This window comes from Penicillium macrosclerotiorum (genome assembly GCF_028827735.1).
Source record: "Penicillium macrosclerotiorum strain IBT 26536 chromosome Unknown utg000006l_segment0_segment0, whole genome shotgun sequence".
Lineage (NCBI taxonomy): Eukaryota > Fungi > Ascomycota > Eurotiomycetes > Eurotiales > Aspergillaceae > Penicillium > Penicillium macrosclerotiorum.
The window spans coordinates 696,718-710,903 of NW_026643085.1; the positions used below are offsets into that span (position 1 = coordinate 696,718).

A 14,186-nucleotide genomic window follows, 5' to 3' on the forward strand; every position below is an offset into this window, starting at 1 on the left:
AATCACGACGACAGAAGACCATGCCGCCGCCGCCGCTAGAGAGACTTCTCTCGGGCTCTTTACCAGACCACTGCGAACCAACCTCGCGCTTTCTGACCGCCATCTCCTCCCATCTCCACATCTGTCTCCCCACTCCGCTTGCGCTGATCTCGTCCGTTCTCGGAACCCTCAGTATTGTCTCATGGCTGTTTGCCCAACTGCCACAAATATACAAGAACTACCAACTGCAGTCGACATCGGGTCTCTCGATCTTCTTCCTTGTCATTTGGTGCGCTGGAGATGCGAGTAATCTCCTGGGTGCGCTGTTCACGCGCCAGGCTGGCTGGCAGGTCGTGGTCGCGAGCTACTACGTGTTTGTCGACGTCACGTTGGTAATCCAGTTCTTCTGGTATACGCACTATAAATCTCGCCGATATGACGGGTACGGTGAGCTACCGCATTCGCATGATCATCATACCTCTCGAGGACCTGTCCTGCAAGGCGTGGCTCTTCCAGACAACGATGTCATCCAGCAAGCGCCGGGCGCAGTCGATATGGCCCACAAGAAGACGGAGGTTCAAGATATGGGCGTGCAGACGGGGTCAACTCTCAACTCAACTCTCGGTCGTACCCCGCCTTATACTACGGAGAAGTTCGGTTCCTCGCCCCGACCAGTGCGTACAACCAGCATCTCGTCAAGTCCGCCTTTCGCACTACCTCGGACGATGTTGGTAGCCTCGCTTGTCTGCGCCGTCCTCGCAAACGCAAGCCCCACCGAGTCCACACCCTCACCCCACCCTCCCATTTCCCATGCGCCTCGAGAGACCATCCTCGAAATTGTGGGCCGTATTTTCTCGTGGATGTCGACGATTCTCTATCTCGGCTCGCGTCCACCACAACTCTATAAAAATTATTGCCGCAAGAGCACGGAAGGACTCTCTCCGCTGCTTTTTATGGCCGCTTTCTCCGGCAACCTCTTCTACTCCTCCTCGTTACTCACCAACCCCAACGCCTGGTCTGACTTCCCGCCGTACGGTGGCGGCGGCTGGGCCGACGTCCACGGCAACGACCGCTGGGAGTGGATTGGACGTGCCATCCCGTTCTTCCTCGGCGCCTTCGGTGTACTGGGTCTTGACGGTTACATGGGCGTACAATTTTTGATGTACGGACCCCGGGATACAGACGATGAGATCTATGTCGGCATGGATGACGACGACGAAGACTCGAAGCGCGGCCGAGGTCGATGGCGCCGTGTTCGCGGCTGGATGCGTGGCTGGATTCCATCGGCATCCCCTTCGCGTAGCGAGTGCGAGCGCACTTCTGTTCCACAGGAGGCACAGGCGCTTCTCGGTTCGGACCGTGGGCGTTATGGAACTGTATAAGAGCATGTCACTTGTTTTCTTTTCTCGAATCCCTCGCCCTCGCTTCAGAACTCCACATTCTAGGCTTGGTATGATATATGATGACGTGATGACCGACGTGTTCCAATCCACCGACTTGCATTGAGCTTTGTTTTTTTCTTTCCCTTCCTTTTTCTTTTTATTCGTTAGTCCACTACACTAGGCAATTTGGGCCTATTTCATTTTTTGCATCTCGGGGTTTCTATGATCATCTTTGTTTTTGGTGTTGTCCGGGTTCTGGGGTGGAGGATAGATAGGTGCATCACTAGTGGTTTGGCCTTCTAGAAGGTTGTGGCAGGTCGTTCGACACGATCGTACTACTTGAATTCTATACTACAAGCATCCTCAAACGATTAGGACGAGAATCATTGGCCATTGTTAATATTGATAAACACCCCATAAGTCTCATACGCTTTACCTGTGGATCTCCGACTTTTCATCGTTTCACTCTTTCGGTCCTGTTTTGTTCCTTCTCGTAACTGGGGTCTGGCCTCCGGAAGCTGCACCGTTAATGCTACAGCAACTCCGGCCTTGGTAAAGATGACCAACGGAGTGTCTGATTTCAGGTTGCGACGAACCGAACCTTCTTATTTCTATGCTCAGGCCTGAATCGAACTTATTAACGAATCGATACGTGTTGCGACGTAACCTGTTTTCAGCATCAACAACACCTACGCCCAATCTAGTGTCGTGCTAAAATCCAGATTCAATTTGTAGTGTAAATGCCCTTCAGGTGTCGGCTTTTTTATAGCTCAGTCGTAAGACTTTATTCCTGACTTCTCTCCTGAAGTGGACGATTGTGTACATACAATTACACTGAAGAGAAGACAGCAGACCAGAAGCCAAGGTACCGCTTTCCTTAAGCCTGGTGATTTTAATATAGCGGTCCTACAGCCAGGTTGATCGGAATTTTCCGCGCTTACTCCGTCTTTGATGCAAACATAATCATCCTCATCTTGGTCGAACAGCGAAACGTTGTAGTAGGTGCCAACTGCTGATCCAAATGTATCAGGGGAGATAGACGCGGTCCTGAAAGCGCCGGCATGCTTGCGCTCATCCCACCATCTAATTTTGCGTGAGATTGTAATAAAGATGAAAAGAAATGAGCAATGTGGAGTGATACTACTCACGGAGTAGGCCCGGTGTAGTTGCACTCAGTCCTCAGCAGGGACTCGTGAACATGCACAAAGTATCGATGCCATCGTAGGAAAGGGCCATCCTAATGGACATAGTCCTTCAAGTTTTGATGCACAGCGACCAAGTCCGAGTATCGGCTAGTCACCGCGCGCAAATGGGTCTGAGCAGGTCTATCCCAGAGGCATCGTTCGGCCTTGAGATAGTTTTGTTGCTGAGCGTTCGTGAGGCCATCCCACTCAATACGGGTAACCGGGTCAGTGCAAGCGGACTTGGAGGTTTGTCGGGGTCGAAGGGCAGGTGATGCCAAGGAGGTCACCGCAAGTAGGGCGACTGATAAAGAAAATTGCATCTTTAAAGGGAGCAGAGAGGATGAAAGAAAGAGAGTAACGAAAGGAAGAGAAGAAACATGAAGCTAGTGCTCATTTTTTTGAATCTATGGATGGAGCTCTCAAATGCTATATACAAGCTAATTGATCCTGTTGTTCTTCATGTCTAGCGGTAGAGCTATCTGAACGCATCATCGTTCTCCAGAAATTTCCAACTCTGTCAATAATTTTACTGAGAACCGCGTGCACACCGAGTCGGCTTCTAGAAACAACGCTTTTTGGTGTATTGCTCGGCGGAGCGCCAAAAATTGGCTATTGGGATAGGTTATCAGTCTGTGGGGCCTAATTGACGAGCACGTATGGTACTACATAATGCTATCTGTGTGGGAAGTCACTCATACCTATTGCATCAATGCCAAGGGTGATTGATCATCTCTACTGTGGAACTATCGAAGTCCGATAAAATAGGACGGCCATGCACCTTTGGGATTCCTAGGTCTCGGGAGGAATAGATCACTCGATCCCCAATCATTTTGCGAGGGCTAGGGGTAGATCTCTCTGCTTCCTCAAAATCGACGAGAATTGAATCATCCTCCATAGTAAGCATAGCATTATTTTCTTGCATATCTAAGATTTGGTTGAAAAATTCTAGGAATATACGCAGTCTTATAATATTAGGAATATTATACCGGTATGAACAATCTTAGCTTCTGTGTGAAGAAAGTCGACAGCAAGAAGTATATGGATCAAAGTTGGCTTGAGCAAATCTTCCGGAAGCACCTTTTCTGTGACCCGATTGCGTAGCTCGCATAGACTCATAGCTAAAGGAGGATGCACGAGGCACTGATAGGAGTAGGTGTTATCTGCAGAACTAATTTGAAAGTCATCAATGGCGCGTCGCACGAGTACAAAGCCTGTATGTCTAGACTTGACGTTTCTAAGGTATTTGTATACCTCTCTTTCTCGTCTTCCATGGCTAGAGCTATGTTCGTACATTTTCAGTGTAACATAGGCATGTTGTCTACTACTTTTCAGTTCTGAATCTCAGTCACTGCCATTAGAACTGACTGTTGGTCTCTACAGAGCCACACTGTAGAATGTCCCCCATAGCCAAGTTTTCCAAGCATCTGGTACCTTGATCGAAATACATCACCGATCTTCACTGGATAGAAATGCCCTGGCGAGTACCCTCCAAGCTTTGCCTCCTCTAGTTTGTCGTTTGAGTCGAGTAGAATGCCTGCCTGAGAAAAAAACCTAGCAGGAGAAGGCGGTCGCCCGAAGATAGACTGTTTCAGTCGATGCGTAAGGTGTTGCATCATCATTGGGCTTTATTTGCACAAGATTAGGGGTAGTTAACAAGAGGCTGGTAGGTCACTTTGGACGACAGGCGGAACGATTTGGACATCGAATACAATCACAAGAATTCAACAGAACGAGATCTGGACAGATGGCAATGAGCGTCACGTGTTGCTTTGCAAGGGTTGAACCAAAATGACTCCACAAACATGGTTAAAGTAATATAATGACTAGTTACTACTGTTAATCAAATATAATCAATATGCTAGGTCGCTGGTGTGTTACGCGCTGTAAACGTCAACAAGGGCACCGCAAAATATTCTGCCGTCATTCTGCCACATCTGTTAGGATTCTCCCTTCCTATTCGGGCTTAGCGCCCAGACGTAGCCAGCTGTATATTACTGTAGGAGTTAGTCGCCCAATAGGAACGCAGTGTGCTTCCCGACTCTCACACTGCCCATCCAAATTGCCAAATAAAGGGCTTCTTTGAATTAAGACCGCATGTGGATTCCTTCATTATAGTAGTCTATTGCATTCTTAATTTCATAATTCATAAAAACGTCTTCGAATTTCCCATATTGAGGACTTGCCTCGGCATGGTTTGGTCATCTTTTCGGATCCATAATGCTGCATATCTTTAATGGAATGGACTTAGTCGTCCAGCGTGGTATCACGGTTGGCCATCTTGGAGTTTTCGAGGGAGTCAAAACTCGTCGGGAGAGAGAGGTGTAAGGAATCCCGAGACGGATCTGAGATGCAATTGAGACAGCAGATCGACCTTTAAAAAAGCCCTTCTCTGCAGGGAACTAGCGGGGCTTCTCATTTTTCAATTGATTCCCAGGTGGTCCAGTATAGTCAGCCTCCGGGTGGTCGTCATTGATTCGGAAATAGTGAGTTTGTCCGCGCCGTAAATCATTGTACAGAATTTAGATAATCTTCAAATGTTGGGTGGGGCAAATTAATATGCTGACACGATTCTATTAGTTAAAATATTATTTCCCCTTACGTTCGGACCAGACTGATGTAGTAAAAAACCCTTATTTAAAGTGCCTGGAAAGGCTTCAAAACTACGGGAGGCAGGAGGTTCCGGGGTTCCGGGCCACTTCCCGCCGCATTTCGCTCTGCACTTCCTTCGCGGCTTCGTATCTATTGAACTAGAGCGCTCACAGACAAATCTGACAGGGCAGAAAAAGGGGGAGCTGGTACCAATAAGCCGACCACCCCATTAGATTCTTTATTGAAAAAAAAAAAACCGAATCCCGAATTAAATACAAGCGAATGGCTTAGGAATCATACAGGAAGTATGACAGGGCAAACGGGGGAAGATTTCATGAGTGATGGATGCTTCATGGAGTCTTCCAAGCGTAAGGAGCTATCTTTTTATGCTAAGATCGTGAGTGGTATTGTTTCTGTTCGAAGGAGCTTCAGGCATAGCTTAGACCTAGTAACCTTCTAGAGGGCACGAGCCATATTCCCTTGAAGTCTCCTTAGGATGGAGTGCACGATTGACCAGAGTGCATTGACGTCGGTAAATCGCATGAGGCACTATCTCCGTTGACGTTAGTAAAGTAGACAGTAGTCCCATTTACCCATATAGTCGCAAGGTCATCACAGGCTTTTAGTGGTCCGGAAGAATCATAACCGTCCGGGACTAAGGAAAGAACTTCGTCAGTATTGCTGATACATAAAGAGGGCTTTTTTGTCTTACGAGAACAGATATAGCCGTTACCAGCCAACGCATAACCAAGATTTGTCTCGCCATAACAGCCGTAAACTGTGTCATCCGCGCTACTTCCGATTTGTATATGGCAGCTATATATGTATCTATCGAAATCCTTCAGGACGTCTTCATTCAACTTGGTTTTTATCCCCATTGTTGATGCTCTAGCAAAAGCTATAAAGAAGCCAGTAGCTAGTAAAAGGGTTGACGAAAACATAATCAGCTAATAGCACAGAAAACTTGCAGCTCGAATATAAAATAGAAATTTAAAGCCCACTACGGAAAAGCAGACCTTTTATCTACGTATTTCTTATTATTGTAAAAGAAAAAAATATATATTTAGCCATTTATTCTATTAAAAAAAGGAAATATTTATAGACCAACACCAACCAAAACCAACCAGTATAAGGCTAAAAATGGAATGCTGTGCGGGATCTCCATCATTTGTGCCTGGGCTATCCTGTTGAACTCTGGTTGCCGCCAGTGCGCCTTTCAAAGCGCAGTATAACAAGCGACGGAAGCGGCTTCGAAGCTTGTCTTAGGATTTTCTTCAAAACCTACAGGGGCCGAGGAATCCGAGTCGGACGAGTATCGGGATGAAATTACCCAACCAACAGGTTTCCCAACAGGCCTCCGGATTCCCGCGCGGATTTTCTCCAAGGGCATCGGCATAGTGTAGTACCTTTCTTTCAGATTTTTCAGACCCAGAAACGCAATGCCATAGATACGTACCTAACTGATAGTTCGCTACACTGACAAGTAGTACCTTTGCAATTTACAATTATTCTTTATACTATTTGATATGGTAGATATAGAGCCTAGCTGTTAGCCTAGGGTGCTAAATATGGATACGCCTGAACCAATCAGTTCAGCAAGAAGGCGGTTAGGGCCTTTACCAGATAATTAGGCAAGAATCGGCTCAGGCAACAACATCTAACGTAATTCACTATTAGTGCCTTACACACCCCCAACCCTTCCGGTTGTGGGTGCGCCACAGTCTTTTCGTTTCACATAGTCTTTTCGAATTCTTCCTACTATCCTATTTTTTAATATATGTCCCTGCTATATTAAAAACAAAAATACCCCCTTCTTGGAGTGCCTCCTCCGCCATTTCTAGTGCTATATCTTGATTCTGTGTAGGATCTGGTGGTGATGTTCTATATAATTTCTTCCACTGCTTCTACTGTAGGCCTCGGCACTACCACCTTCCGACCTCCGTTTTGAGGGTCGGGTCTACTAAAGGTAGTACCCTCGCGAGGGTTACCTGCGGGTGACCTACGGGTAGTCAAACTGAGCAAATAGGAGAACTCGTGACTAATATAATTTATATAGATTTTAGTAGTATCTTCACGCATTTCGCTTACTCTATCTGTTTGGGTGCTACTTGCAGGTAGCGGCCTGTTGGTCAGGTAAGGAAAATGAAAACAATATTGAATCGTTTTAGAATCGAGGAAGAATAGCAAAGCTGTATTATTCAAATAAGTGAATTTTAAAAGCTATCCCTCTTCTGATTGTATTGGTTTATAGCTATAAGCACGCGTTTTCTGTCGATATTTTTTGCTATCAATCCGATCACGAGTACAGTATGTAGCGCACTCTAAATCGCTGCTGCTATACGTATAGATAATTTTGAATCGTTTTGAATAGCTTCAATTGCTATTAGGATACTACCCTCCCTATCTGGCGATTTTGGGCGGTTTCACAGTATTTTGGTGATATGGTAGATGGTGGAAGGTGGTAAATGAGAGGTGGACGATGGGAGACGCGTTTTTGGTGGGATGTGCCACTCACTATGTTGTACGACTCGCTAGGTTGTACGACTCGCTAGTGTGTACGACTCGCTAGTGTTTAAGACTCGCTAGTGAATCAAGTTAGTCTACTAGCTTACTATATTACTATATCAGTATATAACTCGAAGATCAGACTCGTAGATCTCTACTTTTTTCAGGGGATCTGTATACTCGTTCAGTACGTAACGTATCATAACATTTCTTCGCGCGTCAGACTTGTGCCCCCTAATGCATGCGTAGACTCTCTATCCCATACCTTCTAAAAGCATTTTCCATCTCTAATTTCTTGATCTCTCTGAGTGAAATTAGAGGAAAGACATAAAGGCTTCTTCTATCATGATTTCTGGATATACCTTCAACGATAGGGATATCAGACTGGGTAGTGCTTCCAGCTACAGCACTTACGTATTCTTTTCATTCGGCTTAGCTGTGCTATGGATTGCGTCCACCGTCTGTTACCGATTATTCCTAAGTCCTCTAGCTCGGTTTCCAGGGCCACGGTTAGCAGCTGCCTCACGTCTATATGAACTATACTTCCAGCTTCTGAAAGGAGGCATATTCACATGGCACATTGACAAGCTTCATGCAAAATATGGACCCATCGTTCGAGTGTCTCCATGGGAGCTTCATATTAAGGACCCAGATTATTATAACACGGTTTACGCCGGACCCGGTAAACATCGCAATAAAGATCCCTGGTTTAGCTTTATCGCATATCCCGAGTCTATATTTTCTACTGCCGGACATGAGCTCCATCGGCCCCGTCGAAAGATTCTCAGCCATTTTTTCAAGAAGAACGTTGTTACCGAACTAGAATCAATGATTCATGAGAGTCTAAGATTACTGTGTCGACATTTTTCTACCGCAGCAGAGACAAATCAACCCTTGGAGTTGCATGCCGCTTTCTATAGCTTTACGTGCGACAATCTTTCTCAATATGCCTTCGGTCGCGAAAATGGGTTTCATTACCTTGAGGAGAACCAGATCACAGATACCTGGAAAACCAGAATGACATCGCTATTTGAGTTTTGTCGAATTAACAGACATATTCCGCCTTTGTCTTACATGGCACGTCTGGCTCCTAGTATAGTTTCTTGGTTCGTTCCACGATTCAGATATGTTGACCAAATGGAGCACGTGAGTCGAATATAATCTTTAAACTAGTACTGAGTTCTTAATTCCTCTACAGGACGTGAAACAGAAAGTCAAGACAGTGCTGAATCAACACTTGAATGACAAGAGAACTCCACAATCACCGGGAGCCATATATCCGTCAATATTAGCTGACCCTGACGTACCTCCGAGCGAGAAAAGATTAAGACGTCTAGAAGATGATGCGATATTCCTTTTGATGGCAGGGACAGATGCTCCATCCCAAGCACTCGCGATTACCATGTTCTACATACTCGACAATCATAAAGTATATCAAACTCTCAGATCAGAGCTTTCTTCTGAACTAAAGAATATTGCAATTACTCCAACACTGAAGCAACTAGAGCAAGTTCAGTATCTAGTAAGTGCATCAAACTTGTGAACTAACAGGACCCCACTAAAAGCCCAATAGAGTGCTGTAGTGCGGGAAGGTCTCCGATTATCTGCAATAGTAACAACTCGACTTCCTCGATCGGCTCCAGATGAGACACTTCAATACCAACAGTGGCAAATTCCAGCTGGAGTAAGCGAAACCTCTTTTAAATTAACAAGACATATATGTTCTAACCAAGCATAGACCTTCGTGAGCATGTCGACATATTTCATACTCAAGGACCCCAAGATTTTCCCTAACCCTGAAGCTTTCATGCCGGAGCGATGGTTGCTCCCCACAGATCAGCTCCGAGAGCTCGAGAAACACCTTGTTCCCGCATCAAAGGGAACACTGGGATGCCTAGGACAAAAGTAAGAGAGCCTGTCCTATACTTTGCATGCCTTAAAGCTAATCCACAAAAGTCTCGCATGGGCATGGATGCACTTGGTTCTAGGAACTTTGCTGCGTCGATTTGATATGGCCTTACATGAAACGACTAGAAAGAATGTTGAAATGACGCGTGATAATTTTATTGGACAGACGGATGTCAACATGAATAACGTGAATGTGAAGGTGCTGGAGGAGTATTCTGACTGACACGGATGATGACTTCAGATTTCGGCAAATTTCTGGAATGAGTTGAACTTTCTGTGGTATTTTACTCATGGTTTAAGAGCAATCTTTAAGTGAAATAATCAAATTCGGGCTTCTTTACTCTCCTCTAGGTGCCTACGTGGTCCACCTAGAGGGGCGTGATCACTTGTGAGGCTTACTGGGGCTTTGACCAATTGGAGAGGTCTGATGCAATAGGCGCCCCACTGCACAATGTCCGCTACCACCTCCATTCGTATGATTTTATCTTATACTTTATGCCGCGTTTACATGGCCGGCCACCCAGATTATTATATTGCTTCCCATTTTTCACTAACCTCCATAGGTAAATTGTGGTATTAGGTAATCTTTGAAATACCACCTTAGGTCTATGGGCTTATACATTCCCATTCCCATCCCCCTACTTTCCTTTCTCCTTCTACTACCATAGACCCACCAGTCTTGGCCGCGTCCACAGCACGCAGGAAATATGTCTTTTTCCGAGGAACTCGTTGCAAAATACCCCTCACTACACAAGTTTACTGGTAGTGACTACGTTGAATCCCACGATGGACGGGAAACTGCTCTTCTCAGATACATCTATAACCACCCCACTCTAGAAGAGAAACGCAATTCGCCCTCCGGCATCCGCCAGCTTATGGATGAGTTCGCAGCACAGGAGGACTTTCTCATTAATATTGGCAAGGACAAGGCAAACAAGCTCGAAGTGATAATTGCAGAGCAGAAGCCGACTGTGGCTGTGGAACTTGGCGGTTATGTCGGATACTCAGCACTCTGTTTCGGAGAGGTCATGCGCCAAGCTGCTGGCAATGCACCAACCAACCTTCGACTCTGGAGTATCGAGTTCGATCCACTGATCGCGTCTATTGCAATGAACTTGATCGATCTGGCTGGGCTGAGTGATATTGTGAAAGTTGTAGTGGGCACTGCGGCGGACTCGCTGCAACGCCTTCATGCGCAGAAGGTCTTGACTACAGTGGATTTCTTGTTCCTAGATCATGTGGAGGATCTCTACGTGCCAGATTTTCAGATCTGCGAGGAATTGGGTCTTTTCAAACAGGGAACATTGATTGTGGCTGACAATGTGCTCCGTCCGGGGGCCCCGGCCTACCGTGAATACGTTCGTCCACGCCCCACACTGGAAAGCTGGAGCATCAAAGGGCTGATCATGCCTGGTGAATTTGAGGTGAGTTATCAAGATCCAAGAATTATCTGGACTCATGAGAAGCTAAAGTCGCTATTTAGGATGAACTTGAGATTACCAGAGTCAAATAATTTATAGGCCAAGGCAGCGCGGCACCTTTCTGTACTAAAAGATAAGATCCTAGCGCAAATACTATATTCATAGCCATAAGAGCTACAATCAATGAAACACTTATAGTTCGCCGTTGATGTTGAGTTATTATATGAGCAAATAGCTGCGAAATCTGTGAGATATTGACATTCCAGGGACACTCATCTAATTATAAACAAGGTATTTTGAAGAAAGGGTGGGCATCGACCTGCCAGAATGGAAACCAGCTCCTTCCAACAAAAAAAATGGGAAGAAGGTAAAAGGTAATACGCCAATGTATTCGATGCCGCCCATAAGCCCCATGATCATTGCGTCAGTAACAAAGGTCATGAAGTACAGTAAAGAAGAGAAAAAAGAATAGATAGTATGAAGACGGCCTGTCCAATGATCGCTCATCCGTTCCAAAGAGAACACGGCGAATAAGGTTGATGAGTTGCGACAGAGAGAAGAAAGGTGAAAGAAAAGAAAAACTGACAATCTCCCATACACAGGAGATTCACAGCCTGAGGAAAGACAGCATTAGGTAATATCCTAGACGAGATAAAAATGACAGAGAAAAGGAACATAAATGGACTAGGAAAGGAAACATCTGCATGGAAGCAAAAGAGCAGGCGGTAGCAGACATCTCCAATGAGCCAGGACTTTGATCATATGGGAAACAGGGGCATATTCATTCGTTGCTTGTTCGAATAGTTCATGACCGTAATTCTTGGGTTCTTCAATCTTCTCCAAGCCAGTCTCATTATGATTATTACCGGTATTCAGATAAGACAAGAATCTTGCACCACGCGACATTTGAGATTTCAAAGTCGTTGAGCCACGTTCAATGCAAGAATACCGACAGACTCAAAATAAGAACAGGACAGAAAGATAGAGGGCTCATACAGGGTTACTAAACCGCGGCAAGGGGCGACCAGCACTATCCGAGCTCGTGGAATAAAACTCTAACCCAAGGCATCATTGAAAAGCTAGAAAGCTTCCAAGGCAGTGTCACGTAACGGAGGATGGAGTCAAAACATCTAGTACAAGGGAGATTTGACATCTTGGACTCCGCGCCGGATCACATCCTCAATACGCCAACGGGGGGGGAGTAAGGTTGGCAGTGCGCTTGCGGTGCCACTCCTTCTCCATCTCCGGTGGAGGGGCCATCTCTTCGGTGGGAGGAATGGCGCCACCAGCGATACCAGTGGAGAATTTCAGCTGAAGAACATTGCCAATTTCGTCGCAAGCGGTCAAAACACGGTCAAGATCTTCCTTGGTGTGAGCAGCCGAGACACAGAAACGAGCGCGGGATGAAACCAGCGGGGTAGCAGGGTAGCCAACGACCACAACTGAGATCTTGCGCCGCAGCATCTCGTGAGAGAAGGCAGGCATCTTAGCCGGGTTGTAAAGAAGGACGGGAATGATTGGCGAGTCATCATGACCGTATACTATAAAGCCAAGACGCTTCAATCCGAGACGAAGGTATCGGGAGTTGAAGGCTAGACGCTGAAGACGCTCCTCGCCTTGGCCGGGAACGAGCTCGCCATTAATGATACGAAGAGCGGAGGAAATTTGGGAGAGAACAGCGGGTGCCGGGGCTTCTCCGTAAAAAATACCGGAGTTGGTAGCCCGGAGCTTATCGATCATTGCTTTGTCTGCGGCGATGTATCCACCATTGGCTCCAAACGACTTGGTCAAAGTGCCCATAAGAATGTCCACTTCGGCGGTGTCAATGCTGAAGTAATCACAAACGCCACGGCCCTTAGGACCGATGGCACCAATTGAATGGGCCTCGTCGACGAACAGGTGGAACTTGTACCGATGCTTCAGTGCAACCAAACCAGGTAGGTTGCACATAGATCCCTCCATGGAGTAGAGACCTTCCACAACCACAAGAATCTTCTTCCACGGACGGTGGGTGCGAGGCTGGCCTTGAGAAATGGCCTCGCGTAGCTTGAGTTCCAAGTCCTTCATATCGTTGTGCTTGAACATGGCAATCGATGCACCAGAAAGACGAGCGCCGAAACGGATGGAGGCATGGTTCAGCTCATCCGAAATCAAGAGATCACCCTTGCCCACCAGAGCGGGGAATACGTTGGCATTAGTGCCAAAGCCCATTGAGAAGACCATCGCAGCATCCTTACCCACGAATTGGGCAATCAGGTCCTCGACCTCAATGTGCAGGTCTTGGGTACCAGCTTCCGCACGGGTACTAGGAGTAGTGATACCGTACTTTCGAACCGAGTCTTCCGCAATATCCGCACAGGGACCTTCTGATTGAGCGAAGCCCAGATAGTTGTAGGAACTCAAGTTCAAAGTGTCGGTCGTGGTGCCAGTCAAGTAGAAGTGATGATTATGGTCATCAGTGGCGCGGTCGATCAGAGTGATGGTACGTCCAGGGACGCCGGTGACAGGTCGCTCGAAGCAGTCATTGATGCGCAACTTGAGACGGCGAACGTAGAAGTTGTCGAAATCGCTGTTCAGCGCACCATAGCCGTTGCGAGGTTTCAAATGACGATAGTTCTCTTCCCGGAAGCGTTTGCCGAAGAAATCACGAACGTGTCCGAATGCAATTAGAATTAGGTAGCTGATGTACGTGGTAAGCAGGTAATAATACGGCGGCTCGTCCATCACCGGCTCCGGAAAGACACCGCCAGGGTGTCGGCTAGAGTACCGGTGACTGGGGTGACCGATGGGACCGAATTGAGCATGTTGCTTGGCCAGCCGGCGGGCCTCCTCCGGAGAGGGGGGCTGGAATAGGGTGGTCGGCAGCTCGTCCATGTTCGGGTTATCGGCCGTGGCAGTCGACAGGGAGATTGTCGGTAAGGACAGTGATGCCGAGCTGATCGGCGGAGAAGGATTGTTGTTAGGATTGGTCCCGCCGGTCGACTGGGGGGTCACCTGGGTCGGTTGGGGGTCGGCCTTGGATTTGGGCGAGACGGAGAAGAGTTGGGACAGGCGATGGGACTTGACTGAAGGCGCCTTGATGGCGATACCGCCCTTTCCCGATGAAGGCGAAAAGGACAGGGAAGTAGAAGAGGTGTCGTTGGAGGAGTTGTTGCTAAACCGACGAGGCATCGCAGAAGGAAGCAGCGAATCGGTTTTAGGGGTGGTCCGGCAACAGG

The 14,186-nt window shown here is 47.0% G+C and overlaps 6 protein-coding genes across 6 annotated transcripts; 3 read left to right on the top strand and 3 right to left on the bottom strand.

The window, feature by feature from the left end:
* Positions 1–20: 20 nt before the first annotated feature.
* On the top strand, positions 21–1,361 carry N7462_005540 (PQ-loop repeat-containing protein; the record flags this gene model as incomplete). The annotated part of the gene is made up of 1 exon (XM_057077258.1): positions 21–1,361. One exon carries the CDS (start codon positions 21–23, stop codon positions 1,359–1,361), a length of 1,341 nt encoding a protein of 446 aa, XP_056932838.1.
* Positions 1,362–2,238: 877 nt separating this feature from the next.
* On the bottom strand, positions 2,239–2,865 carry N7462_005541 (uncharacterized protein; the record flags this gene model as incomplete). The annotated part of the gene is made up of 4 exons (XM_057077259.1): positions 2,239–2,244; positions 2,303–2,444; positions 2,510–2,598; positions 2,662–2,865. 4 exons carry the CDS (start codon positions 2,863–2,865, stop codon positions 2,239–2,241), a joined length of 441 nt encoding a protein of 146 aa, XP_056932839.1.
* Positions 2,866–3,251: 386 nt separating this feature from the next.
* Positions 3,252–3,838, bottom strand: N7462_005542 (protein kinase; the record flags this gene model as incomplete). The annotated part of the gene is made up of 2 exons (XM_057077260.1): positions 3,252–3,490; positions 3,532–3,838. 2 exons carry the CDS (start codon positions 3,836–3,838, stop codon positions 3,252–3,254), a joined length of 546 nt encoding a protein of 181 aa, XP_056932840.1.
* Positions 3,839–7,984: 4,146 nt separating this feature from the next.
* Positions 7,985–9,770, top strand: N7462_005543 (cytochrome P450; the record flags this gene model as incomplete). The annotated part of the gene is made up of 5 exons (XM_057077261.1): positions 7,985–8,785; positions 8,838–9,161; positions 9,213–9,323; positions 9,378–9,544; positions 9,596–9,770. The coding sequence occupies 5 exons, from the start codon at positions 7,985–7,987 to the stop codon at positions 9,768–9,770; spliced, it is 1,578 nt and encodes a 525-aa protein (XP_056932841.1).
* Positions 9,771–10,254: 484 nt separating this feature from the next.
* N7462_005544 (O-methyltransferase) lies at positions 10,255–11,060 on the top strand (the record flags this gene model as incomplete). The annotated part of the gene is made up of 2 exons (XM_057077262.1): positions 10,255–10,971; positions 11,031–11,060. 2 exons carry the CDS (start codon positions 10,255–10,257, stop codon positions 11,058–11,060), a joined length of 747 nt encoding a protein of 248 aa, XP_056932842.1.
* Positions 11,061–12,147: 1,087 nt separating this feature from the next.
* lcb2 (putative serine palmitoyltransferase 2) lies at positions 12,148–14,139 on the bottom strand (the record flags this gene model as incomplete). Its single annotated transcript, XM_057077263.1, has 1 exon — positions 12,148–14,139. The coding sequence occupies one exon, from the start codon at positions 14,137–14,139 to the stop codon at positions 12,148–12,150; it is 1,992 nt and encodes a 663-aa protein (XP_056932843.1).
* Positions 14,140–14,186: the final 47 nt, after the last annotated feature.